General features: G+C 42.8%; 1 protein-coding gene across 2 annotated transcripts in view; it reads left to right on the top strand.

Annotated features, from left to right (window-relative positions):
- Positions 1-27,405, top strand: part of grik2 (glutamate receptor, ionotropic, kainate 2) — a 214,978-nt gene that overhangs the window by 172,873 nt on the left and 14,700 nt on the right. The window contains exons 13-17 of one of the 2 annotated variants that reach the window (XM_040164473.2): positions 2,893-3,011; positions 5,935-6,152; positions 16,746-16,971; positions 24,161-24,411; positions 24,642-24,669. In XM_040164473.2, coding sequence (XP_040020407.2) covers positions 2,893-3,011; positions 5,935-6,152; positions 16,746-16,971; positions 24,161-24,411; positions 24,642-24,669 — 842 coding nt within the window. The remainder of the gene's footprint in view (positions 1-2,892; positions 3,012-5,934; positions 6,153-16,745; positions 16,972-24,160; positions 24,412-24,641; positions 24,670-27,405) is intronic. The other variant, XM_040164475.2, reaches the window with a different exon arrangement.

The raw sequence follows: 27,405 nt of genomic DNA, 5'->3' as shown, positions 1-27,405 counted from the left end.
TGTGTTCGTGTGTGTGTGTACACATTGCACCTTTTATCTATGTATTCTTGTGTTTGCGCTGCACTGTGTGACTGCCTGTGTGTATGCTTGGGAGACGGAACAAGGCGGCTGACATACACAGGGCTAGAGCTACAGCACCCTCTCTCTGCCATGGATAGGCCTATTTGACATGGGTGCAGAGCTAAAGCCACATGATTACTCTGTTGTACTGCCATTCTCCCCCATACCTCCAGTTACTGATATCAATGTCAGTTACATATGAAGATTTTTTTAAAGATAAGCACAGGTGTAACGAAGTGCTTGCCTCTTGTCACAAATTTGGAATATTTCTCTGTGTTCACTGTCTTTCTTTCGTCACATTAAAGTGTAATATCTCCATTCTTAAATAATAATACAGTTATGGTTTAGTGTGTGCTCATATTAAAGGCCCAACCTCGTCATGTGCTTAAAATTCTCCTCAGAATCCCTAGCAGACCTCTAAGTGGGATGTTCTGGATGTTGGTCTTTTTTTTTTTTTGCCTAACAGCTATAATTGCATGAGGCCTTTGATATAGATAGGTCCCCCCTACAATATGCAACTGGAAGTAATGTAACAACCAGCATGAATAAATAACAACCACCCTTAGTAAAGTTTCTTATGTAATGTTACTTAACATAACGGTGAGAAGGTTACGTAACAATATTGTTTTGAAAGTCGGAACATGAACATAAATTAATAGAATAACTGTAAAAAAAAAAGCTTATAAAGCGAGCATTTTTTTGTTGTCAATATACACAGATATACTACACCTGAGTTTGTGACCCATTCAGCAACCTTTGAACAATAATTTCGTAACAACCATAAACTACTATTACGTTTGGTTCCAGTCAGGACAATTACAGCGGTCTCCTGGGTGACAATTTGGTTGCATCTTTGTTCAGGATAGCAGCAGCATCCTGAATGAGCTCTTTTGGTGATATCTGTTGACAAAACATCACAACAGTCAAATTTGCTGCAAATATGAAATTGGACAAAATCTAAAACATATTAAAATAAAGCCTACAAACTTATAAGATCAGTCAGACGGTTAAGTTGAGTCAAATAAAGAGCGTCATCCTGTGACAGAGCAACCAGGCCATTCTGACTGGTGATTCATCTCCCCTGACATTGGTGTTATCATGCGTAGCATCACTAGAGGTTTCTGCTCGGTGACCCTGCCACCACAGACAGATAAAAGACTCATTGTTTCTGCTGTTGAATCCCTGGCTTTTTTTTCAGCACTGACCTTGCTCCAAGTTTGTCCCGCTGCAGCACAGATGATCTGAGATAATGTAAGGGCAGTGTAATTGGATCAAAGTGACACCAAACAGTGCTACAGTGAGAGGCGGGCTAAGCTGTGTTGTCTGTTGAAAGCGGCATTCGTTTAGCATTCTCTGACCCAAGCAGCAGTAGCAGTCCAGCCAGCCACTCCCACAACGCTGACAACTGCGCTCATCTATGTTCATGTCGAGCGGTAATTGGCTTTTCGCAACACGATTGGAGGAAACACACTCAGAGACCTCTGCGCAAGAGATTGGGTCACATTGTCACATTTGTCACGGCAAGGTTGCAGTTCAGCTGAACTCAATTTGACATTGCAAATTGACAAGCAAGCAAATCTGGGGCAAATTGAGTGAGCGGACGGATTGATTTAAGGCAAAGGCTTCTCCTAAAGCAGAAATAAAGGGGATATTCTGAGGTCCTTGAGCTACACTACACAATATCCTCCTGTGTTGAGGGGTGAGATGGACTACCACTGTGAACCACATAATAATAGCAAAGCCCATTAGTCAATGACAGAATACAGTTATGATGCTGTCATTTTATCGATACATCCATGCATCGTCATCGAGAGTCCTGTTTGGTGTATTCAAGCCAATACTGCTGTATTATAACCAGAGGCCAGTCCAAACCATGACACGTAGTGGTAGAAGTTTCATTTGCATTATCATCTATGTAGATGTAACATCCACTCAAGGTTATTATTTTTGACCTCCACTTCAGTAAATGTACATTATGCATTGTCATTTGATTAGTTTAACCCGTGTGTCTGTTAAAGAGCTTGAGTTAAGATAGGGCTCCAGTTCTCCCTTGACTCCAGCTCAAACCAAACCAGGTCAAAATGCTTAATTGTAGACCAATCAACCTTTACTAATGTAATGTCATTTTTTCCCCCGTTATGAATAAATGAGAAATCTCTCTGCTTCAGGAGTGGTTCGAGTGAGGGGAGCGCCGGGTCTGACATGGGCATGATGGGAATGAACCGCTTGATCTGCTGAATATTAATGCTCCTCTAAGATTATAAGGATTATTAGTTTTTTTCTTGGCTGACAATGGAGTTATTTTCAGACCCCATCGATTAAATTACTGAGGGAACTGCCTTTGATATGAGCACTCCCACATGAGGAGCGCCCTTTGGAATATGAATATGGTCAAATGGAGCCCAATCTCTGGGTATTGTATCTTATTACTATTTTACAACATGAAGAATATTTAAAAGATATTAGCATTAAGGCTTTACAAGGTATTTTGTAAAGCTGACTAATAGACTATTTAGTAAATTAATCCCAATTCTCATTTTATGTTATAAACTTTAAATTTACTAATTCAGTTAACAACGTAACAATCCAAGGGTATGAACATGAAGACATAGCAATGCTTCTTGATGGGGGGGGAAGTATCCTCAGGCATGATTGTCATTGTCTCATCTCTGAACATGACTATTTAACCTTTGTTTTCTCTCCCTGTCTCCCCAGATAGGATGACAAATCTCTTGGTCTCTTTTATGTTTTACTCTTATGTCTTTAAGAAACTGCAGTAAACTCAATATATATATATACATATGTGTGTGTGTTCTCTGTTAATTGTCACAGGTTTAGTCCCTACGAGTGGTATAACCCCCACCCTTGCAACCCTGACTCGGATGTAGTGGAAAACAATTTCACCCTGCTAAATAGTTTCTGGTTTGGAGTTGGAGCTCTCATGCAGCAAGGTAGACGCCTCTGCCTGCCCCTCTTTTTCTAGCACAAGTCCCACTTTTTTGCTGGGGGTCCACATTGTTCTTTGACCAGGCCCATGGCCATGCATGGGGGCCTCTGTGCATGGTGGAGAGTCCAGCAGGACTGGACTAAATGGGATTTGAGTGATGTGATTAATGAATCAAGGGTGGCCTGCATGCTCCCCTTCCCCATGCTCCCTGACTCCTCCCCTCCCTTTCCCCACCTGTCTATGGACACAGGTAAGTGAACCCACCCAGAATGCCTGAAATGGATTGAATCTGTGTGATTGAAATGAGTATGTGAACTCAGCAGCTTCCACTGACTGTTTAGTTGTGTTTCCTTCCTCCAAACCAAAAGCATATCTTCTCAACTTCTCAAAAGTGTGGAATATTAAATGTTCAGATTCTTACAAGATAAAATCTCTGATTTCCTGGAGGATCCATAATTTACCCTTCAGATCCCTATCAGGTAGAAACACCTATTAAATTAAGACAAACAAAAGCAGACATATCTGCATGATTAGATTTCACCATGCCATCATTAGTGGTAAGTGAAATAATACAACTTTTTTCTTTACGTCTATAGATACGTCTAAGTCACTCTTTACGGCTAAGTCAATTTAGCAGCTGATAACTTGCTGATAATCTCCTGTTGGCTGGTTGCATGCTTACTTATGCTGCACGCTTACTAATATTCCCAAATATCTACTAACTTTTTGTCACAGATTTGTATTTCATTGAATGAGTTAGGATGCAGATAGTGTTAGAATTATTTATTTCAAAATCCAAATATATTTGCTTGTTTGAGTATTTTAGGAACACAGAATAAAACATGTTAATATTTAATTCCGATTGATCAAAGAAGTATTAAATGTACTGTAATTTAGCCACCAAACGTAGTCGTATTGGATATAGTCATAGAAGTTTGAGCCAGTAGAACAGATGTGTGCGGTTGACCAGTTGAGAAGATGTGGCTGAAGGCAGCGGGATTAGAATGAAGGAACACTCTGTGTCTGCATGGCACCGTGCCGGTCCGCACTGTAGAGAGGCTCCCCTGCCCGGCGGCTTGCCCCGCCCCCCAGAAAACTGTGGGATGTGCTTCTTTGGTCATGACGTTACCTTGGGTACATGACAGTCAGCCCCAACCAGGCTCTGTTCAGGGCGACTCCCGCTCTGAGTGGGTGGCTCCTCTTTTCTGTTGGGGTGTCTGAGGTGAAATAGGAAAGAAGCCCAGAGCTGGTAACAAGTTACACTTTGAAACAAAGCTGCATCCGATAGCCTGCCACGGGTGGAGCAGCAGAATCCACTGCTACTGATGAATATGTCTATGTGTAACATGCCTGCTTTCTTTACTTGTGTTCTTGATTGTGGTTTTATGAATGGGCCAAGTGGGTGACTCAGATACTTTACTAAAATGGGTCTCTGGTTTATGAACAAGAGACCCATTTTAATAAACGCAGCCACCAGAGTGTAAATGTATTCATCCCTCAGCCTGTTACACTGCTGAAGTGTCCATCAAGAATTGTCACCATACAGTGATCAGAAGTCAACTGATTCTGTCAGTTTAAAACACTGTTCTATCAATGTACTGTGAGTGTTCCATGTTGAAGTAGGATGATGATATGAATTTAAAACCCCATACTTAAAGCTACTTGTGAAAGTAAACATTTGTATTAATTGACTAAACGATTCACTGTTATCTTTGTAGTCTTCAAAATTCAATACACTGTGTAAAAGATTATCTCCCCCCCTTCGGTCGGTCCTTCCCTCTCCATTGCACTATCAATAGCGATGGGCTGGAGCTGCAGTTGGCTTCCTGTCTTTCTCTGCACAATCCCTTTACTAGACAGCTCACTCGGGGGACAGCGAGAAAGACGATTGATGAAAAGCGAATCTCTCATGAAAAGGAGTGGAGCACAGTTCTTAGCCTTACCCTTTAACTCCTTACCAGCTTTCCCTCTGAGTGAATGTACAAATTCCCAGCTTTCAACCTTTTCGGCTCAAGCATCTCCGCATTTGATTTGGATCTGAGCCAGAACCAACTTCCAACAGGAATAACGTGTACTTATCATAAACAAATAAATGAATGCTTCAAATCGTTTGAGTTTTGGCTACAATCTGCACTTATCCGTTTGAAAATACTCCAAACAACTCCAACAAGTTAGTAAATGTGCTTTGCAAATTTGTCCAGAAAATTTGCACACAGCGGTGCTTATGTATAGTTGTGCATATGTCTACCCATGCACATAACCCCCTTTCACATAAGGGTGAGCCCCTACCGAATGCCTAAAAACTTTTTCTGCTTTCTATCCATGGCACAGGTAGTCCATATAAGATGAGGTTTAGTTTGGTCAGAAGGATTAATTATCCGTAAGCCTTATGGCTGTAGAAGCTACTAACAGGCCATCACATGGCAGTTGCTCCAGTTATTCCCTACAGTGTTGACAGTGGACTCTGTGGTTGAGAACCTCCGCTCTTGCACTCTTCTGGTATTAACAACCGTGCCATGAGCAATCTGTTTCAGTTGATTCAGGTTAACAAATAGATGCACACAAACATTTAATGAAAATACTGGATTACTGACCATCATGGTCTCCCCACAAAGTACATTTTTACTCAATGTGTTAATATCTGTCCTAAGGACGAGTCAGTACAGTAAAGGAGAGCAATACTAACAATAAGACAAAATATCAATTACCAGCTCTAACCATGAAGCCACCCACTCTGCCCACTCTGTGTGTATGTGAGTGCGTGATCCAGGCAGCAGATGCAGAGGCCTAGCCCGGCCCAGCCCAGCCCTGACTGGCCTTAACTAGTCCGGTCTGGTTTGGTCTGGTCTGGCTTGGCCTGGGTGCTGCCCTCTCCCAAGCATAATGCCATACGTGGCCTCACCACATCCTCTGCTCCTCTCGTTCAGGATCTGAACTCATGCCGAAAGCCCTCTCCACCAGAATTGTAGGGGGAATCTGGTGGTTTTTCACACTCATCATCATCTCGTCCTACACGGCGAACCTGGCGGCTTTCCTCACTGTGGAGAGGATGGAGTCGCCCATAGACTCTGCTGACGACCTAGCCAAGCAGACGAAGATAGAATACGGGGTGGTAGAGGATGGAGCCACCATGACCTTTTTCAAGGTTAGTCACCTCTGAATACCATCAAACCAGCTAGAGTTCTTTCTCGTTCTTTATGGTCTGTGTCCCTGGGAAAGTTACAAAATGTGGGTATGTCAAGATATATTCTAAACTTCGAGATTGCGACGGGGCTATATTCATATATTAATAGTGCACTACATGACATGGGAGGGATTTTTTATTGGACAGAAAAAACCCTTCACCTCACACTAATTAAATATTCAGAGGATTAGCTCCTGTAGAGTGATCAAAAGCAAAAAGGGCACAGAGGGACAGAAAGAGGGGGAGAGATAGGAAGACGCGTAGCATCCGAAAGACAGCGAAGAAGACAGTGTGACACAGAAAAAATCTTTTGAAATATACGTTTTTGCACTTTAAGCTGGAAACAAGTTTTTGTTTCCAACTTCAATTTTAATATTTTACGTAACTTACTTGAAAATATGTTTACGAAACATAATGTAACCGTTAAGTGGACAAGTAAGTAGTAAGTAAGTAATGTGTAATTATTATACAAAACAAAGAACATTTTTAATAGAGTTTATATATTATAATGCAATTGATTTAAAACAAAGAACACATTTTTTTTGTTTGGGGGGGTTACAATGTCCCTAAAGAGGACCGAAGAGAGTGACAGAAAAAGATTGGGAGCCACCGATGTAGCCATTGAATATTTGTATCTGATAAAATAACGTACTGTATAGTGTGACTATCAAACTCTCCACCACTTAAGCTGTGTGTGAGTCATAATGGCAGAATGTGGTTGTGTAAACTACTGTAGCAGGAACTTGCACAGGTGTGTTTAGTTCCGTCTTTCTGTGGACATATTAGGTCCGAGCATTAGAATTGCATCCCTGCGAGATGCAGACAAAAAACTGCACGTGTGAAGTTGAGGTAAGATAAGTTATAAAAAAGTGTGTTGTACGTACAAGGCTTCCAGGAGCAGTAGTCAAGGGGCTATTAACTATTGACTGACTAATGAATCATTTCAGTAGCAATTCACACAACTAACGGGAGTAATACTTCATGTGATTAATAACTGATGTGACTAAAGTACCATTAGGATTACTTATGGGACAAATAATCAAATTCACTTCAATATTTGTATTGGGGCACAAATAATGGTTACATTAACAATAATATCACATGGATATTGAAAAAATGTTTTTTTTTCTGTTTTACCTCACACAAGTTCAGGGACGTAACCACGCATCCTTTTGGGGGGGTCGTACTCAATACTGCGTATTTGAAAGTGGCACGTGTACGTGGAGCGTGAAGGGAGTGACCGCAGGAAAAGCGGAAGCCATGGAAGCGAACAAGTCCTGGAGGGACGGCAGATTGCAGCCGATCACCCTCTCTGCAGAGCGGATGACACGCTGCAGCCTGCCCTTGTCCTTGGTTGTGGCTGCAGCGTACCAGACGGTGATGGAGGAGCAGAGGATGGACTCGATGATGGCCGTGTAGAAGTAGACCATCATCGTCCTAGGCAGGTTGAATTTCTTCACCTGCCTCAGGAAGAACAGCCTCTGCCGAGCCTTCTTGGTGATGAAGCTGATGTTCAGCTCCCACTTGAGGTCCTGGGTGATGATGAAGCCCAGAAAACGTAAAGAATCCACAGCAGTGACAGGGGAGTCACACAGGGTGATGGGGAAGGTGGGACTGCGTTCTTCCTGAAATCTACAACCGCCTTTACTGTCTTTAGAGCGTTGAGCTCCAGGTTGTTTTGGCTGCACCACAACACCAGATGGTCAGACTCCCACCTGTAGGCGGACTCATCCCGATCAGAGATGAATCCAATGATGGTGGTGTCATCCGCAAATTTCAAGAGTTTGGTGGCTGGAGGTGCAGCTGTTGGTGTACAGCAGGGGTCGGGAACCTATGGCTCGCGAGCCAGATGTGGCTCTTTTGATGATTGCATATGGCTCGCAGATAAAACAAAATATTCTCACTTGTTTTAATCCATCCATCGATTTTTCACTGCGCATGTCCTGTTCAGGGCTGCAGGAGCAATTGTCCATTATTTTAATTGGATGATACTGGCCTACGTTTGCCGTTGCTGGGTAAAACAGGTAAACGCCCCCTTTTGAATCAGTCTGAGACTGCGTCTGCTCGGTCATTAGCTCAAAGCTAACCCTTCGACGAAGAAGATGGTGAAAAGAAAAAAAGACGACGAGTATTGTACATTTCAGGACGAATGGACCGAAGAATTCGCCTTTGTGGAGAGAGCGGGTTCTGCGGTGTGTCTAATTTGCAATGACAAAATTACATCGTTGAAACGGTCGAATGTAAAGCGGCACTTCGACACGCGCCAAAACCATTCACAGATGGCGAGTATGCTAAAACGTTCATGCTTTTAAAATATATTATATGGCTCTCACTGAAATAAATTTCCAAATTTTTTGCTTTCATGGCTCTCTTAGTCAAAAAGGTTCCCGACCCCTGGTGTACAGGGATAAGACCAGAGGGGAAAGAACGTCAAAGAACATCAATACATGTGTTCAATAAAAGATTCAACATAGGGCCTTAGGATTAAGTTTTACATCAGAACCTCTCCGGGTTGATGTTCTACTTAATACTCAATTGCTCCAAATTTGCAATCGATGTGAGTACCAACAACGTATTTGGAAGCTTTTGGTTCCTATGTAGTGTTGGGGCCCAGACAGATACCAACTTTCCCCTACTGTTCCAGCACTGCTTTTAAGATTATAAACAATAAACACAAACATTTTTCAAGTGTGGCTTGGAATATTCCATTACAAGATGGTCACTAGTTCTAAACTCAACTACCTATTGAGAGTTGAGAGACCTATTGGAACATTTTTCTGGATTGGTCACCAATCGCTGGATTGACAGATTGTCAAAGACTGAAGTACTTTGAAATGTAAACTTCACACACGTTGAAACCCAGGTCCTTCTGGCAATGAGGCGACAGTCCTAACCACTGAGCCACATTGTCACCATGATCCAATACTGCACCTGTACTGTACCTTTTTACATTACATTACATGTCATTTAGCTGACGCTTTTATCCAAAGCGACGTACAATAAGTGCATTCAACCATAGGGTACAAACTCAGGAGAACAAGAAACAAGAAAGTGCAATTTCCTCAAATAAGCCAATTTACAATTTGCTATAGATGAGTGACGTTACAAGTACAATTTAAGTGCTACAATTTGTTAGTCTTTAGTCGAGGTAGAGTCTGAAGAGGTGTGTCTTTAGTTTGCGGCGGAAGATGTGAAGGCTCTCTGCGGTCCTGATGTCTTCAGAGAGCTCGTTCCACCATTTCGGCGCAAGGACAGCGAAGAGTCGAGACCTAGTCGAGTGTTTTGCTCTCAGTGAGGGAGGGACGAGTAGTTTTGCAGATGCAGAGCGGAGAGTACGGGTTGGGATGTAGGGTTTGACCATGTGCTGGATGTAAGCTGGACCCGATCCATTCACAGCATGGTACGTGAGCATCAATGTTTTGAACTGGATGCGGGCGGCCACCGGTAGCCAGTGAAGAGAGCGGAGGAGTGGAGAATGTGGGAGAATTTCGGAAGGTTGAAGACCAGTCGAGCTGCTGCATTCTGAATGAGCTGCAGAGGTCGAATGGCGGTGGCAGGGAGACCAGCCAGGAGGGAGTTGCAGTAGTCCAGGCGGGAGATGACAAGAGCCTGAATCAGTACCTGCGCTGCCTTCTGAGTGAGAAGGGGACGTATTCTCCTGATGTTGTAGAGCGTGTATCTACAGGATCGCGTTGTCGCGGTGATGTTGGGAGTCAGGGAGAGTTGGCTGTCGAGTGTGACGCCGAGGTTCTTAGCGGTCAAAGTGGGCGTTAGTACGGAGTTTCCAAAGTTGACTGTCAGGTCCTGGGTAAGCGAATCTTTTCCGGGAAAGAGAAGATGTTCAGTCTTGTCGGGGTTGATTTTCAGATGGTGGGCGGACTGAGAGATGTCAGTTAGACAGGCAGAGATCCGAGCCGCCACCTGGGTGTCCGAGTGAGGGAAGGAGAGAATTAGTTGGGTGTCATCGGCATAGCTGTGGTAAGAGAAGCCATGCGAGCGAATGACAGCGCCAAGACAGTTGGTGTAAAGCGGAAACAGGAGGGGACCCAGCACGGAACCCTGAGGAACTCCAGTAGTAAAAGGACAAGGTTCCGACACAGATCCTCGCCAGGTTACCCGGTAGGTGCGGCCGTCGAGGTAGGACGAGAGAAGGGAGAGAGCAGAGCCTGTGACACCAAGTTCCTGAAGGGAGGAAATAAGGATCTGGTGGTTGACCGTGTCAAATGCAGCAGAGAGGTCCAGAAGGATGAGGACAGAGGAGAGAGAGGCGGCTCTAGCAGTGTGGAGTTGCTCAGAGACAGCAAGGAGAGCAGTCTCTGTGGAGTGGCCTGCCTTGAAACCTGACTGGTGGGGGTCAAGGAGGTTGTTACAGTGGAGATAAGAGGAGAGTTGATTAAATATAGCACGTTCAAGGGTTTTGGACAAAAAGGGAAGAAGAGAGACCGGTCTGTAGTTGTTTTCTTCAGAAGGATTGAGGGTAGGTTTCTTCAGGAGGGGGTTGACTCTTGCCTCCTTCAGAGAATTGGGAAAACAGCCAGATAACAGAGCGTTGTTGATGAGACAGGTGAGGAACGGAAGAAGGTCAGGTGCGATAGATTGTAGAAGATGTGATGGAATGGGGTCAAGAGGGCAGGTGAATTTGGTTAGGAGAGAGGGCGGTGAAAGAGGAAAGTGAGGGCGAAAGAGGTGAGGGCGGTGCGACGCGAGAAGTAGGAGCGTATGTCAGCTATTTTCTTGGTGAAGAAGTTGACAAAGTCTCCCGGAAGAAGGGTGGAGGGGGGAGGAGGGGTTCGAGGAGATTGGAGAAGAGTTTTTTGGGGTTAGAAAATGAAGATTCGATTTTGGATTGGTAGAAAGAGCTTTTGGCAGCAGAGATAGAAGCAGAAAACGAGGAGAGGAGAGATTGAAATTTAAGCAGGTCGTCAGGTCGTTTATATTTACGCCATCTCCTTTCCGACGCTCGCATGGTGGCTCTCATGGTGGCTCTCATGGTGGCTCTCTGCTACGAAAGACTCCCTCGTCTTTATTCTGCTCGTCCTGACTGCCACGAAAGACTCCCTCGTCTTTGTTCTGCTCGTCCTGACTGCCACGAAAGACTCCCTCGTCTTTGTTCTGCTCGTCCTGACTGCCACGAAAGACTCCCTCGTCTTTGTTCTGCTCGTCCTGACTGCCACGAAAGACTCCCTCGTCTTTGTTCTGCTCGTCCTGACTGCCACGAAAGACTCCCTCGTCTTTGTTCTGCTCGTCCTGACTGCCACGAAAGACTCCCTCGTCTTTGTTCTGCTCGTCCTGACTGCCACGAAAGACTCCCTCGTCTTTGTTCTGCTCGTCCTGACTGTCACGAAAGACTCCTTTGTCCTTGTTCTGCTCGTCCTGACTGCCACGAAAGACTCCTTTGTCTTTGTTCTGCTCTTCTTCGTGCTGCGAGGATAAGCAAACGCTGAAGCTAACGCTTCCCACGATTTCTAGTTAAATACTCCCTCGTTAGTGGAAGTCGGCTGCGGCTGCGCTGGCCGCTCCGCCGTCGTTTAGGAGATAAAAGGTCGATTGGCCTCGACAGAAACTCCTCAAAATGCAAAACACCAATAGCTTGACACCCTAATTAGTGAACAATGACCATGTGGTGTTTTGACAAAATGAGAGTTTAAGGATTCAAGTCTTATTTGCTTCAGAAGACAAGGCAAAACAGACTTAGATCAGGTCAAAACCTAGCAGAGTTAGGAGGGCACACTGGCAGTTAACTTAATAGTAGAATCTAGAACACAAACTGGCACTAAAAGACTGAAAGAGCTTGAGCAAACTAGCAACCAAGATAACTTCAAACAAAGAGAACTGGCAGTGAGACGACGAAAACTAAAGCAAATCAGCAATCAAATTAACTTAAGACACTAGAATCAACAAGTTTAGCAGACTAGCTTGGTTTAAAGAAAGAGATACTTAGTCCGATTTCAGGTCGCCTGGATGTCTGGTGGCCTTGTAGAAGAGATGCACACGTTTAGTTAGCTATCATTGGCTGACTTTATTCACCTCTCACACTCTATATTAGTTATCTGCATTTCCATTTCTGTGTGGTGTTGGTCTTGTTTCCTTACTTTCCTCTGCTACTCAGTTACTCTCATACATATGTATAGTTTTTTTTCTTCTTTTTAAACTTCTATGAATTTTACCATTAAAAAAACAGACTCAAAAACTGATTAGCGTGATTGACACCTCCTTTGACAATTCGATGAGAATGACAGCACTGTTAGTCAACCAGGATCAGCAGAGAAGGATCATGGGGAAGGTCAGGCTGGTGAACGATAGGACGCAGAACTTTTGAACCTTTCGACACCAAGGATTTTTTTAGTGACGCCGAGAGCGAAAAGTCGCCGGTGGCAGGTTCCCTTTTTAGAAAGGCATGTTCTGGGAAGGTTCCTTCTTTAGAACGGCACAAACCAATCTCAGTTGGGTACATGCCATTAAGGGGATGGGAACATGCCTGTACACCTTGCAATTTAATGGCTTGCCGTTGGGATGATGGGAACATGGCAATTCAGAGAGGCATGGCTAAAACAATAGAGAGGGACATATGTATCGACCGTGTATTCTCCCTTTTCCAGTGAGCGCATTAATCTTGGCCACAGATACGTGTCAACTTTGACAGCCCTACTTATTACCATTGCAATTTGGGTTTTTGATGTGTATTATGTTTGTTTGATATGGAGCCAAATCGAGGCTTAAAGTTTTGGTCATTGGAAAAAGAAAATTGAACCAGAGAGTTTAAGTTTTGGTCTTGAACATTGAAAAAAAGTAAATATTTTTGGGTCGAATATAATTCTGATTAATGTAAAGTATTTATTTACATTTTCACATATATATATATATATTATATATATATATATTATACAAACATATATATACACACACACACACACACACACATATATATATTTACAAACATATATACATATATACACACACACACATATATATATATATATATATATATATATATATATATATATATATTTGTTTTATGTTTGAGCTTTTAGAATCTTATTTTTCACTTTGAGATCAATTTTTTCACCTATGGCTCTGATCTGGCTTAGTGGCATCAACTGAGAAGGCCGTGAAATCAAGACAGCTTAACTTCAGTGTCTCCTTTACCAGTCTAATATGACCATCAATAATGGTTCTCAGGAGGCTTCTGCCTGCCTCTTCTCCAGCAGAGCTTTAGGAAAAGACGTTTCTGTGCATTAGAGCAAACTCATATGCAAGAATAGCAGCTTGCTGCAGGGTAGTCACCTTCTGCTCATTTCTATAAAAAAACCGTACGCTTCGGCACACACTTTTTAAATTCTTCCATCATGACAAGCTCACACACCGAAGACGGATCTTCAGCCATACATGCCTTACACCACCGATCCAACAGAATCTTTTTATCTCTGGCGAAGTCAACGCAAGTCTGGTCGTACGACTTTTTAAGACTACGAAACCGCTGTCTATAAGCCTCTGGCACCAACTCGTACACTCTCAGTATAGCACTTTTAACTTTGTCGTACTCCAGGCTATCTTCCGCAGTCAGTGAGGAGCATGCTTCCTGAACCTTCCCCACCAACTTGCATTGTGGCAAGATGGCCCACACGTTCTCAGGCCAACGCAAAGCAGCAGCAATGCCCTCAAAGGCACCGAAATAAGTTTCCACTTCACTCTCCCAAACCAACTTTCGCAACTCCCTCCGAAATTGAAACTCCCGCTCCACCTTGCCCAAGTGAAGACGAGCAAGGCTCACCTTTAGAAGGGCATCCAGCCCAGAACCTGGAGATGACTCCATAAACAATGGAACAAACTGAGGCATTGTGCCCGGCTTTGTGCCCGCCCCACCACTCTTTACAAGTGGCACCATTGGAGGACCAGGGGCTTCATTTATAAACGTTGCGTACTCACAAAAGAAGGCGTACGCCACTCTCTACGCAATAATTGGTATTTATAAAAAGCAAACTTGACGGAAAAATGTGCGGTCCTTCACGCAAGCTCGGACCCATGCGTATGCACAAAAACGGGTGAAATAAGAACTGTCGGCAAATGCAAGAAACACGCAAACGTGTGTGAAAGTGTGTAAAACTAGACTGTTGTAAAAGAAATGCCAATTCTGCCTCTCATAAATAACACAAACACCCGTTTGATCGATCTGCAGCGTAAAACAGATTATTGTTTACAGGTTATTGTTTACTCCTTAAAAGGTGTGCAAAATCGTGCTGTCATGTGCTGTGCTACATAATGTGGCACAGCTTCCAAACGTGCCTCGACCCCCTGACGCCGATGTTGGCCCAGACACTGTCCCCGATCCCCAATCATTGCCGCCAGTCTCTCATCAAGAGGGGACAGCTCCGGTGTCCCCTTTCCCCCACCCGTGGCAGGAACACTTGTGCGATGGCGCGCTAAACGCTTTTTTGCATCCACTTTGATGTCAGACCATTTTTTCTTTATTTCGGCCACGGCCCAAGGTTGTTAGGCTGCAGCGTGGCTCCGCAACCTTTTGCCACTCAAGTGCCTTTTCTGCATTAGTAATGCCCATACTGTGGCCTCCAAAAAGCATTTTACTTCTCCTTCCCACCTCACCAATGATAATTTTGACTTCACACTGAGTGAAGTTACGTTTCTTTGTTTTCCTCTCAGTGTTTGCCATGATTTTGCAATCGCTGAATATTAATTTGTGGGCGTTCCACAGACTATATATGGGCAACAATGAGCGTGGCATGAAGCCGCAAAAGCTGCGCTGCATTTAGAAGTGATTGTGATTTATTTAGGGAAAACTGCGTAGGACGTGCGCACGCTTTTATAAGTCTGAATATTTCTGTGCGTACGCACGTCCTATGTTTCATCTGTACGCCACTTCTGCCGCAAATCCTACGCAAGGTTTTATGCGTCCCCAGAGCCCTCATCGCCCCGCGCAGATACCTGCAAGCTGAGAACCTTGACTTGGCACCCCACCCCCACCCACAGCCTCAGCCGTGCCCCCGAGACAATTGCTCTAACCACTTTCGCACCACACTATCAATGCCCTCCCAACAAACTCCAAAGACAGTCCACTCTTTCCTACTAGGGACAGAGCAGCACTTCACTTACCTTACAGCCACAATAACCATGCGCCACAATAATCACACCCGCAGCAGAGCCAATTGCACAAGTTAGGATGAGCCCCCAATTGTTTCTCACCATACAAAGTGTATTTGTAACTGCAAATTCTCATCTTGATGTGGATTAATTGCATATCAAAAGGAACATTTAGGAGATATTAATCGTATTCTGGTGTCAACATTTTGATATTACATACAGGGTAAATAACTTGCCTCTCTCTTCCGCTGTCAATCTTGAAGATGCCATAGTGTAAATAATGGCCCTAACTTTTAAAAAAGTTAGGGCCATTATTATTGTTATGAATATTCACTGCAGGGGGGTCTTTCTGTTCTTGTGAACGGTGATAGTGATTTACAGAGCAAAAAGCATGACTACAATCTAAAGATAGTAACGTTTTGATAATTTATAGACACTTCCATTTGATGACTGGAAGAGCCTGCAAGTTTTACAGAAGTGAAATTGAGCATTCTTTGCTTATTCAAACTGAATATTCTTATTCAGTTTGAATAAACAAGAAGGATGTCACACATTCTGAAATGCTGTGGATGGATTCTTGTCTTTTGGTTTGACCGCCATTCATAACATGAGCCACTGCATTTTCCAAGATCCCTCATATGATCAGCTCTGGATCCCTGTGTTGAGGCTTTGGGGAGCCCTCCTCAGCTCTGTGGCTGATGTGGAGCGTAGGTGGTTATCTGACTCTCTGTGTATTCACAGCCACTGCTCTCGCCTTATCAGCAGTCTGAAGCTTGCATGCTCAATCGCCTGATTTGTCAAGGGTGACTCCAAAAGATTCTGATAGGCACTTCGCAAATCACCCAGTTGATCTAAAATATCGACCAACCACAAAAAGTCATTACCTACAATAATGGCGGGCAGGACCTTGAAGATGTGACTTAATTAGCTTTCAAATGGCTTCAAAAATGCCTTCAAATTGGCTCCCCTGGAGAGTAATGTGCTCTTGGATTTTCCTGCATGATTACAGGTGTAGAAAGTGAGGCATACTGCTACTGACAACACCTCTGCTAATCCTAACTATGGGTGATAGCAGCAGCACAGACCGCCAAGATGTACGGTCGGACAAAATCATGCTGCTGCTGCTGCTGCTATTTAACACACTCATCCGCTTCACCCAACATGCTCTTTACAAGCGATAATGACTGAGGCAGGCAGAAAGCATATAGTATGGCTGCAGCTGCAAAGAAAGTTAAAGCAATTTATATTTTGCAAAATAATTTCATCCTGTGGGTCTTGATTGAGCCGTTTATATTGATTTAAACAAGGCTCTACCTGTTCTTTCTTGAAGTCACTGAACTTTATAACTGCTAAATGGTTCTTAACCTCCTACCTAGAATTTCTCTTTAAAATGAATACATAAGAAGTGTCTCAGTTCATTTTCTCTTACGCAAGAGGCTCTTCTGTGTCTCCTCACAGAAAACCAAGATATCCACGTATGATAAGATGTGGGAGTTCATGAGCAGTCGGAGGCACTCAGTCATGGTGAAGGACATCGACGAAGGCATTCAGCGGGTGCTCACCTCTGACTACGCATTCCTCATGGAATCCACCACCATAGAGTTTGTCACCCAGCGCAACTGCAACCTCACCCAGATTGGAGGCCTCATTGACTCCAAAGCCTATGGGGTCGGAACCCCGATGGGTACGTATGCTACATTTACACATCATTGCTGAGGCAAAATGGAAATATGAGTTACACAAAGCTATTGTGTTAAAATGAAAGGTGCTGCAGCAGACATCAAAGGGAAAGTTAAATGTGTTGAGGTCAGGGTTTGATGCTTGGTGTTTTCTTATTTAATCACAACCCTGGACAATGTTCCCTCCTCAGCTGCGTATGCCGCAATCTATAAAAATGTAATAACACAAACGGGATCCTATTACGCTGTCTATGATGACAAAATCCCTATTGCACCTTCTAAGCTGTGTAAATTGTATTCTGGTGCGTTACAATCCTAACAGTAACCCAGTGGCAAAATACTTAGCAGGGACAATCCTGGGGCTTGTCCCAGCAGGCAAAGGAGCAGGGTTCCATAGATAGAGGGATTAATACAGAGGGCGACACATTACACTGTGTGTCTGGACATGCAACGTTTGATTATGGAGCTCAGCAGTAGATTCATAATCCTGTTATGAATGCACTTAAAAGAAACCCTCCGGTTAAGTACCTGCAGAACTATAACTGGGGGACTACTTTACATGATGGCCTCATACAAAGCTACTCTTAAATCCTTTTCATTCACTTAAGTAGTTCCTGTTTGTGCCTCTTTCAAACAGGGTTTTTAAACAAAATACTGTCTCAATCAATACCACCTAAAGAATGTAAAGCATGATAGCAGTGGCTACATTTAAGAAGTGCTGTGACAAATGCTTGCAGATTATTTGCTAATTGGAACACAATAGAAACATACTAGAGGAAGCAGAAGGTGACGCCAAGTTATCCTGTGGCCACCATATTGTATTTATTTGCTCAAGATGCGCTGATGAAGTCTGTAACACCTGCTGTGAAAGTGTCTCTGCACATATATGGTTGTATGTCAATAAAGGAGGCAGGACCGACAAAACAAACAACGAGCACATGGCATAACAAAACAAACAGGGGAACACAGGCACATGAGAGTAGATAGATGGAAACCGAGGTTGACAGTGGGATGTCCTTGGCAGAGAGCCACACCCTCTGACCGACCTAAAGCAATATGGTATTGGTATTGGAAGGGGTTGCAGCAAGCCAGTCGGTGTGAGGCAATGCTATTGTGTCCGTCTCCAGTGACGTCAAGCAAAATGTCCGCCGAAGCAAGTCAATGGTATGTCAGATACCAGGAAAACAGGGAGGTATGTGCCCATTGGAGCACTTGGGAGCATGCAGGCACAGGAACAGAGGCGGCCAGGAGGCCCACCTCCTGGGTCTGGCTGGGTCGGAAGAACGTCTTGCACCACGGATTCAATCTACCAAGTGAGGAGCTACCACGCAGGTTACCGGGAGGATGGTGCCAGAACTGGAGAGATGACCCGATGAGCGTCAGGTTTAGTGGGGCCTGGACGTAGGAGAAAAATCGAAACGCCCCAAAGATAGGGACCACCTCGCCTGGCGAGTTTAACCTCTTGGCCGTCCGGATGTATTCTAAGTTCTTATGGTCCGTCCAGACCACAAACTGCCCCTTCCTGCCAGGGCCTCCATTCCTCGAGGGCCAGCTTGATTGCCAGCAGTTCCCGGTTTGTCATGATTCCTTTCTGTCGGATTCAGCCAGTGGGAAAAGAAAGCACAAGGACAAAGCTCAGAGTCCGCGCGTTGCGACAGGACGGCCCCCACCCCTGTGTCAGAGGCATCTACTTCCACAAATAACTGCCGGGTGTCGTCGGGAATCAGCATGGGGCGATGAGAACCAGTACTTGAGGAGTTGAAATGTCAGTTGAGCCTCTAGTGTCCATAAGAACAGGTCTTGGAGGAAGTGAGTCTAGTGAGGGGGGCTGCTTGCTTGCTGTAGTTCCTGACGAATCTGCGGTAGAAGTTGGCAAACTCCCAAAAAAACATTGGAGTAGGATGTCATCTAAATACACAAACACAAAACGGTTCAGAAAGTCCTGGAGTATGTTGTTTACCAACGCCTGGACTACAGTGGGGCGTTGGTTAGTCCATTTGGCATGACCAGGTACTCGACCGAGGGGGTATTGAACCGTTTTCCACTCATCCCCTGCACGGATCTGCGCCAAATGGTAGACAAGCTCAGTGAAGATTGTGGCTCCAGACAAAGGTTTGAATGCAGAGTTAATCAGAGGCACAGGATACTTGTTCCAGGAAGTGATTCTGTTCAGCCCCCGATAGATGATTTCAAGGATTGTTAGATGTACACTTTCATGGAGGCCTTCTCTGGTGTTGACAGGTTGTATAACCGACTGGAAGGTAATGAAGCGCCCGGATGGAGGTCAATAGCGCAGTGGTGGGGCCGGTGAGGTGGTAACGAGAGTGCCCGAGCCTTGCTAAACCCCTCCCTGATGTCATGGTAGGAAGTCGGAATGGAGGAGAGATGCGGGCAACAATAGTCTTTGTAAGGAGTTGAGAGAAGGCTCTGGTCCGCTCACCAGTATCCCAACTACTACTGACGAGTGCCCCCATTTGGCCGCACTGGACAGGAGAAAACCGTATCTAAGGATTACAGGTACTGGAACCCAAAAGCACAACTCGGAAACAGAAATCCAATCAACGTTCATTTACTTGTGTTCAGTCAAGGTCAAAACCAGGATAGGGGCAGGCAAGGAACCCGTAAACGAGAATAGGCTGGCAATCAGACAGGCAAACAAATCCGAAAAGGAGCAGGTAGGGAATTTGTGGTCAAAAGGCAGGCTAGGTCAGGCTAGGTCATTGTATTCCTCATTGTCTCATGGTATCCTAATTTAACTGAACACTGAACCTTTCAAATGATTAAAAAAAACGATGCTGGTTTCCAAAACTCAGCCAGACCTATTTCGTATCTGAGATCTTGGCATTTTGACATGAAAATGGTCACAATTGTTTTGATTTTTTTTTTACAATCTATAACAAACAAATGTTATCAGCATGCGCCTTCAGAAATCTCTTTATTTGGAGAATAGATGATATCCAGTAGATGTTTTGTCCTGACAAATAAGGGAAATGTCCTCTAGGACTGTGAGCATTGTCAAGGTCGTTTGCTCCTGTTTGTGTATGCTCTGCTGGTCAGCCACAACACCTCATTTCAGGGACTGTTTTGCTGTGTGTGAAAACACTGCAGGTAGGCTTTATTTGCTTTGGGTGATTGCATTTCTTGACTGATGTGCTCCTTTTGAAGGCTTGCTACAGTATGTGTGTCTGAGTGTGTGTGTGTCTGCATGAATGCCTAGATGACTGCATACATCTATTTATATTCTACATGTGCATGTGTGTACGCACTGAAAGAAAGAAAGAAAGGAGGCTGAAGGGGGCGAGTGGAATGAAGGGGAAGTGAGTGCTCGCCTGTGACAGCTTGTGCACCACACACATTGTCCGTACCGAATAAAGGAGGAGTGTTTTCATCATTACTCCCTGGTGACCCATTCACATGCAGTCAGAACAAGGTATTTAAATTGCTAATCCTACCCTTTTAGTACCCTTTACCATATGTAGCCTGTATTCCCATGTAGCCGGACCATTTAGCATATATTTCACTGACTTGAACAGAGAGTAGAACATGGCTCCTGATAGAGCCACAGCACTCGATCGACCCCTTGGCAGATCCCTCAGCTTTGCAATGGACAGACTTAGTTCACCCCCCCAGCTGTCATAGCTCATTTTAATAATGTGTTTATTGCTTGAAATCTCTACTGTTAGCTCACGTTGGTCCTTTGCCAATATTTTAACATATGATCGGCTAACACAGGACCCAACGATGCGTACTGTGTTTGTCACAAGAAGACCAATAGTTTTTTAGATTATTATTTAGATAATATTTTTTTTAATGCACAAAACCCCCCTATGTTATAAATTGCTATTTTAGCATGCTGACCAATTGCAGAAAGTTGTCAAGGAGACCTCAACCCATTTTGGTAACAAAACTTTCATTGTGTGGGTGTCGCTAATGATGAACAGAAGGTTAAGACACAGCTTTTATAATATTGTTTGTTCAACGGAACTACATGAGTAGGCCGTGGATTGATATCCATCTATGGCGAGAACATTAGTCAAGTTAAGTACCAAAAGAGAAAGTTGAAATAAACTTTATTTGTTTGTTTGTGAAAGTTCAAAGGTAAAATACTGAGAGGTACGCGGTTAGTGTTAGGGTTAGAGCACTAGTTATTCACAACGAACAAAGACTTGGCACTTAGTGTGTTACTACCTCACACACAAGCAGGGTCGTCTTTGAATCAGAAGGTTGTTGATCGACGTGTCCTTGGGCAAGGCACAGTTAGTTGCATAGCAGCCTCTGCCATCAGTGTAAGAATAATAATATGTCAAAAGCGCTTTGAGGGGTCAGAAATACCTATAATCACGTACCTCTGGTTAGTAGTGTGGAAGGGACAATTAGGAACATTCAGCTTTTTGTTTTTAAGTGACATTCTCAAATCTATAGAGACTGCAGCTACATTAAGACTGCAGGCAAATTTGATTGTCTTTAATCAGATATTTTCAACATTTTATTCATCTTACACAGTGGCTGATGATCAGATTTGTGTAGCCAGAGATTACCAACCTGTCTGCATGGGTTGCTGTGGTAACAACATAGGGGTTAGGAAATAGGTGGGTAGGAAGGAAACACTTTTTTTTAACAAGGAAGCATTAGCCCTCACAACAATCGTGCTGCTGAGTCGCAGTGCAGAACTCCCTGGTCTGACAAACACAGTGGCTGAGGAGAAACATTTAGCGCTTGGACTGAGATGCAGCAGCAATGCAACAGAATGCCTATAACAGCTGTGATATTTAATCTGTCAGTTACTTTGATATCTCACCATTTCTACCAGCCTGATTACCATTAACTGATCTGTGAGACATGCATCTATTTATCAATCATTCAGTTTGTATTTATTAAATGGAGTATTTATGCATTATATTTCAAGTTATTTTAATTTTCTCCGTACTGTCATCTTGTGATGTGGTAATCCATGCGATTCCTGACTAATACTGAACAAAAACACATTTGAGGAAAAAATATAATCTCCTTTCATTATGGCCATTCGTGTGTCCCGGCCCCATCCCAGCGAAAGAAGTATTACATTTTTTTTCACAGATAATCAGTATACATGTATGTGTTTCCTTCAAATATGTCATTAATTGCGGTCACTCCCTGCACAGCTTTTTTGCTGGCAGCTTGTGTATCCACAGACTCTGAAGTCTCAAGAGGCTTTGCATTATTCAACGTCCTTTTTTTCTCTTTGTCCTTCCCCCCCGATGAGTATCAATCTTCATTAGACTGCGTTAATCAAACAGGGTTTGGAGGAAGTGTCTGTACTGCTTGTCAGCAGGCTGCTGTCTAGCCGCTAGCCAACGGCTGTTCAGCTTCGCCTCGTAAACAAGAAGGGCCATGAATGCATTACTCAAACGCTGTGACCGGCGGCACATACTCCACCTCAGCCCCCGCCGCTTTCACCACCACACGGTCACACTACGGGATGTGTGTGAGAGAGGGTGAAAGGATAATAAACAGCACACAAACGGAGAATTAAGCATGGACATCAAATCTCTGGAGGGCCCTTCATTTAAAATCATTTACCAGAATGTATCTTTGTGAAGACAATACATCATGTGACTGATGAGATTTTGATGCAATAACTGAAAACAGACATAATAGTCTGTACTACCACATGCTCTTTTGAGTATAGTCACATCATGAGTTTGGAAAATACCCCACACCCAATGAAGATGTGACTTAAATGAAATGAAAGTAACAATCTGAGAAAACTGAGCCGTTATCTCAAATCCTAAAGGATTTCACGATGAGCCCATGAAACTGATGCGTCACACACTCGGTTCTGGTAAAACACACACCCAGGGCAGTTTGTGAAAGATTCACAAAATTCAGTTGAATAAGACACACATCCTTGGTTTTATTCCAGGTTGTTAGGCAGATCATTCTAGTGCTTTTTTTAAACAACATTTTAACAACGAAATTTGGATTCAGGTTCAGACTGTGCTTTAACCAAGTTTACCAAAACCAAACCTTTTAACGTTTTTTAAAAACATGTCAAACACTGGTCTCATTGATAAAAGCTGGCTTTTCGTCAATTTGGATTCTAATAGGTTCCTGCAAATAACTGTTTTTGTCTCAAATAGTTCTGCAGATTTTTAGCAGTGAGGTAATGTGAAGGGTTTGAATGGAACTGATTTACTATGCTTAGCCATCTTACCTGTCACTTCTTGGCATATTTGGAAATGTATAGTTTTACTGACAGTACAACTTTGTTCTTAATCATTGTATTTCTTGTAATGAATGTTGAGAATAAACTATTTTAATGTAATACCAAATTGGAGACTCAGGCTTTGGGTTGTAAAAGACACACATTGTTACTAAGCAGTCAATTTAAAGGACTTGCCTCATTCACCAATTTTGTGGTATTTGAATTTCAGTCGTTCACAATTTAAGAGCCGTGCAGACCTTGTTTGTAATTTGATTTTTAAAAGCCCATATAAATGACTCTTTATGACGTTTGACTTTACAATGAAAGATATAGGCTAACGTTATTGTAAATGCATTCATATGGTACAGTACAGTATCATCACTTCCATTGCTGTCATCATGGCTGTGGTGTGGCTAGACTTTTTGGAACCATTTCTTTAAAATTGATGGTACGACGCTTAGGTGACATTAACAGCATAATTAATTTCCTCTATTCAGCAAGTCCCTTAATTCTGTGGTTAAAAAGATTCCTTTGATTTCCTTGATGGCACTCTGAGACTTTACAATTGCTAATTACCAATTCTCATGAAGTCATTGATGGAGGTACGGGAGGCATTTCTCTTCTTTATGTTCTTCTTTAAATTAGGATTATATCAGCCCATTTCAACTCTTACTTCCTCCCACAGTCCAAAGACATGCCCTGGGGATTAGGTTTATTTTTGACAAAATGTTCTGTGGATGTGAATGGTTGTTTGTCTCTGTGTCAGCCCTGCGATTTACTGGAAACCATCCAGGGTGCACCCCGTTTCACTACGGTGTTGGCTGGGATTGACTCCAGCCCCCTCCGCCCTGTATGAAGGAGTGGCAATGACAACGACTGACTGATCAAACTTTTGCAGACCACCAAAGTTCATTTTTAATAAAAGTTCAAATCTGTGCTAAAATTAAACAAAGCCAGTGATCAAGTCATGTTGGTTGCTCCCGCTGACCTGGCGTCTTTTGGTCCTTCAGGCTCTCCGTACCGAGATAAGATCACCATTGCCATCCTACAGCTTCAGGAGGAAGGGAAGCTGCACATGATGAAGGAGAAGTGGTGGAGAGGAAATGGCTGTCCGGAGGAGGACAGTAAGGAGGCCAGCGCCCTCGGGGTGCAAAATATCGGAGGGATCTTCATCATCCTTGCTGCAGGACTGGTCCTCTCCGTGTTCGTGGCCGTTGGAGAGTTCCTCTACAAGTCCAAACAGAATGCACAACTTGAAAAGGTAAGAAATACCTCTAACTTCCACCTCTGCTTTGTTATTTTCTACTTTCTATAACCACGTATGCGGTGAAAGTCTCATAGAATACAAAACAAAACATATGCTAAATACATGTTCTAAAATATGTTTTAACGAAATAATTTGCTTGCCAAATTGCGGAAACTCACACTATAATGATTGCTATATCATATGCAGTAAGATAAGGGTTGGTTTCTTTGCGTTTATTCACTTAGGCCCAATGGCGACAACGAGATAAGAAACGTGAGGAATTCTGCTGTCACCATGGATCCAAGCTAGACTTTAACCACCATCTCAAATGACCTCAAGAAAAACTCCAAACACTTTTTTTTCTGTTATAACCTAACATGATCTAACATTTACCAAAACGTTAAACTGTTTTCTAATGTTTGATTTCTTCCTGGCACTCCTGGGGTATGGTAACACTAAGAGCAGTGTAATAAAAGGTTTGAGGGCTGGCTGTAATATACAGTGCAATCACAGACACATGCTCTGCTACATCACTCATGTCATCAACAGACAAACACACACCTCCATCATTCTGCTTATAATCAAACTATTCTCACTGTCCATATCTGTGGCATTCAGCCCATACATCAACTTTTTGGATTGGTGCAGCAACATAACAAACGATTGTGTTTAATACATAAATTCCCCAATTCATTTTTTTCCTGTTTAAAAAAATAAGGCGGTTAATTACTGCTTAATCTTAATCCAATTTGCCAAACATATCTGAACAGTATACTTAGGCTTGATGCAGCTGAGATTGTATAATAATGTATAATAAAACCTAAGCATGAGTTGTGAAATTTATCATTTTCAGAAAAACTTTATAAATGTAGTATACATTTCAATCAAAAGTGGAGCATTCTTCAATGAGGGATGTATTTGCTCAGACGTTTTGTATGGTTTAATGTGTTTTCAGCAGATGAAATATCAGTAATGAATCATTTTATATCCAGCAGTGAGCTGTTAGATACACGATGACGCTTAAGCACTTCAGAAGCCAGTTAGCCTATTAGCTATAAGCTAACCGGCTTCTACGGTGCCTTGCTACTCCATTTAGATTGCTGGACGACTAGCTGAAAGAAAAACAATGTGACCCCTCTAATCTCTCTAATCAGGATTGTTAACAGAGAAACTAAGGGTCAGCATCTGTACCGTTGACAAAATGTCTGTTTTATACAATGGATGCAGAAATAATCAACAGAATGAATAGTAATTATTATTTAGATATGAATTTGAAAATGTAATTTAACACTGTAATATTCTCCTTTGATTCCAATTCAGTAATAGTTTTTTTCAGAGGAACATGCCCAAGATAGGGAAATTTGACATATTTAGGGTCACAGTTGTTGTACTGATACTACCTAGATCATATTGTAAAACTTTATGAAAATCAATAAAAAAAAATAGCCATAATTGCATTCTCAGTGGGTTGACATATCTAGCTGTTCTGAATATGCTTTAGAATCTTTGATTTCCAAAATCGACAATCATCCAATATTTTAATTGGCCAGAGACAGCAGAGCTCTTTGGACCGATTCCTCTGCTGCTGTCGTTGTGTTTTGCTTTTACAGTAATAGGCTCCCGTGGGAGGAGACAAACAGGAATCCCATTGTCTGGAGCGATGCAGTACTCATCCTGAGGACTGTAACAGCATCCTTCCGCATTGGCTTTTAGTGATTGCCTAGGCTTTTATCTGCCCCCTGTGACCCCGCATTAACAAGTCACACAGATCTGTGGTGTCATTATGTTAACTGAATACACTCAGAACCCTCTAATATTTAACACACAAATGAATGAATGCACACATATGGTGTGGGCAGGGTGAATAAATAGGTTGAAGGCACAGCAGTGAAGTAACAATATGCACAAATATGCTGTAAAGGCCATAGCAACAAGCATTACTAATGCTTCTTTTTCACTGTAATGTTTACCCACTAAATTGACCATGCCAATATCATCTAGTCAAAGAAAGATCAATTCAAAGCAGTTTGTATTACTCTGCCTCTGCTGGCGGAAGTACTCCTCTGTGCATATAAAAACTAGTTAAACAGATCATAAAACGTTGCTCTACGGATACTAAGGATATTATAACGATGTATCAGTACTGACAAATAGAAGCTTTAGCAAGTGTAAATTCGAAATTAAATGTTGTGGACTGGATTCATGAATCATGATTTTATTCCTCCAGCACAATTTACATTTTAAACAAGAGTTTGAAGATTTGAAATTCAGGAATGTCTGAATTCCATTACATGCTATTACAAAACTAGAAAATGGTGATCTTAACAATGGTAGACCTAGTATGAACATTAAATAAATACTCTGTAATTTGGGACTTATTAAATATCAACTCTGAACGTTTGACATGGTGTGCTCAATTTAATATTGGTGCCTGGATATCTTGCTAATGGTCAGCAGTAATCTAGCCATAGAAACCTCTCAGTGCATTGTATTGCGCTCCAGTTATTGCCTGGGATAAATTACATTAGCATATGTCAGTCCTAATGATAAGATAAAGAACACAAGTAGCAAATATATTACTTCTGACATCAACTTAATCTGAATCTTTGATATTGTCTTTGGTAAGTCCAGGCAATTGTCTTAAATAATGCAGTTTTATCTCAAGCTTTTATCCAAATCATCCAACAAGTCAATCTAATGTTTCTCCAGTTTCAATATCTAACAATGTAATGTGTGAGTACAGGGGGTTGTAATGCTGCATATACAGTGTGAGCGTTAAGCTTCACGAGGTTATTAATTTATTCAGAACAGGGTAAACAAAGACAGACAGGAAGAACAGACCCAACAGGCACCTTGAAGGCAGGACCGACAGTCTGACATTTTAGTTTACGTACACAAGGTTTCTACATTCAAATGAAAACATCCCACCTTTTTTCAGACCTTGTATAGACACCAAATCTATTGTAGACTTCCTTTCTGCACAAATGCCACTACAGGCATGTGTCATGC

The sequence above is a fragment of the Gasterosteus aculeatus genome, chromosome 20 (assembly GCF_964276395.1).
Source record: "Gasterosteus aculeatus chromosome 20, fGasAcu3.hap1.1, whole genome shotgun sequence".
NCBI classification, from domain to species: domain Eukaryota; kingdom Metazoa; phylum Chordata; class Actinopteri; order Perciformes; family Gasterosteidae; genus Gasterosteus; species Gasterosteus aculeatus.
Note: the sequence above shows the minus strand (reverse complement) of the source record. Positions and strands in the feature narration are given on the sequence as shown.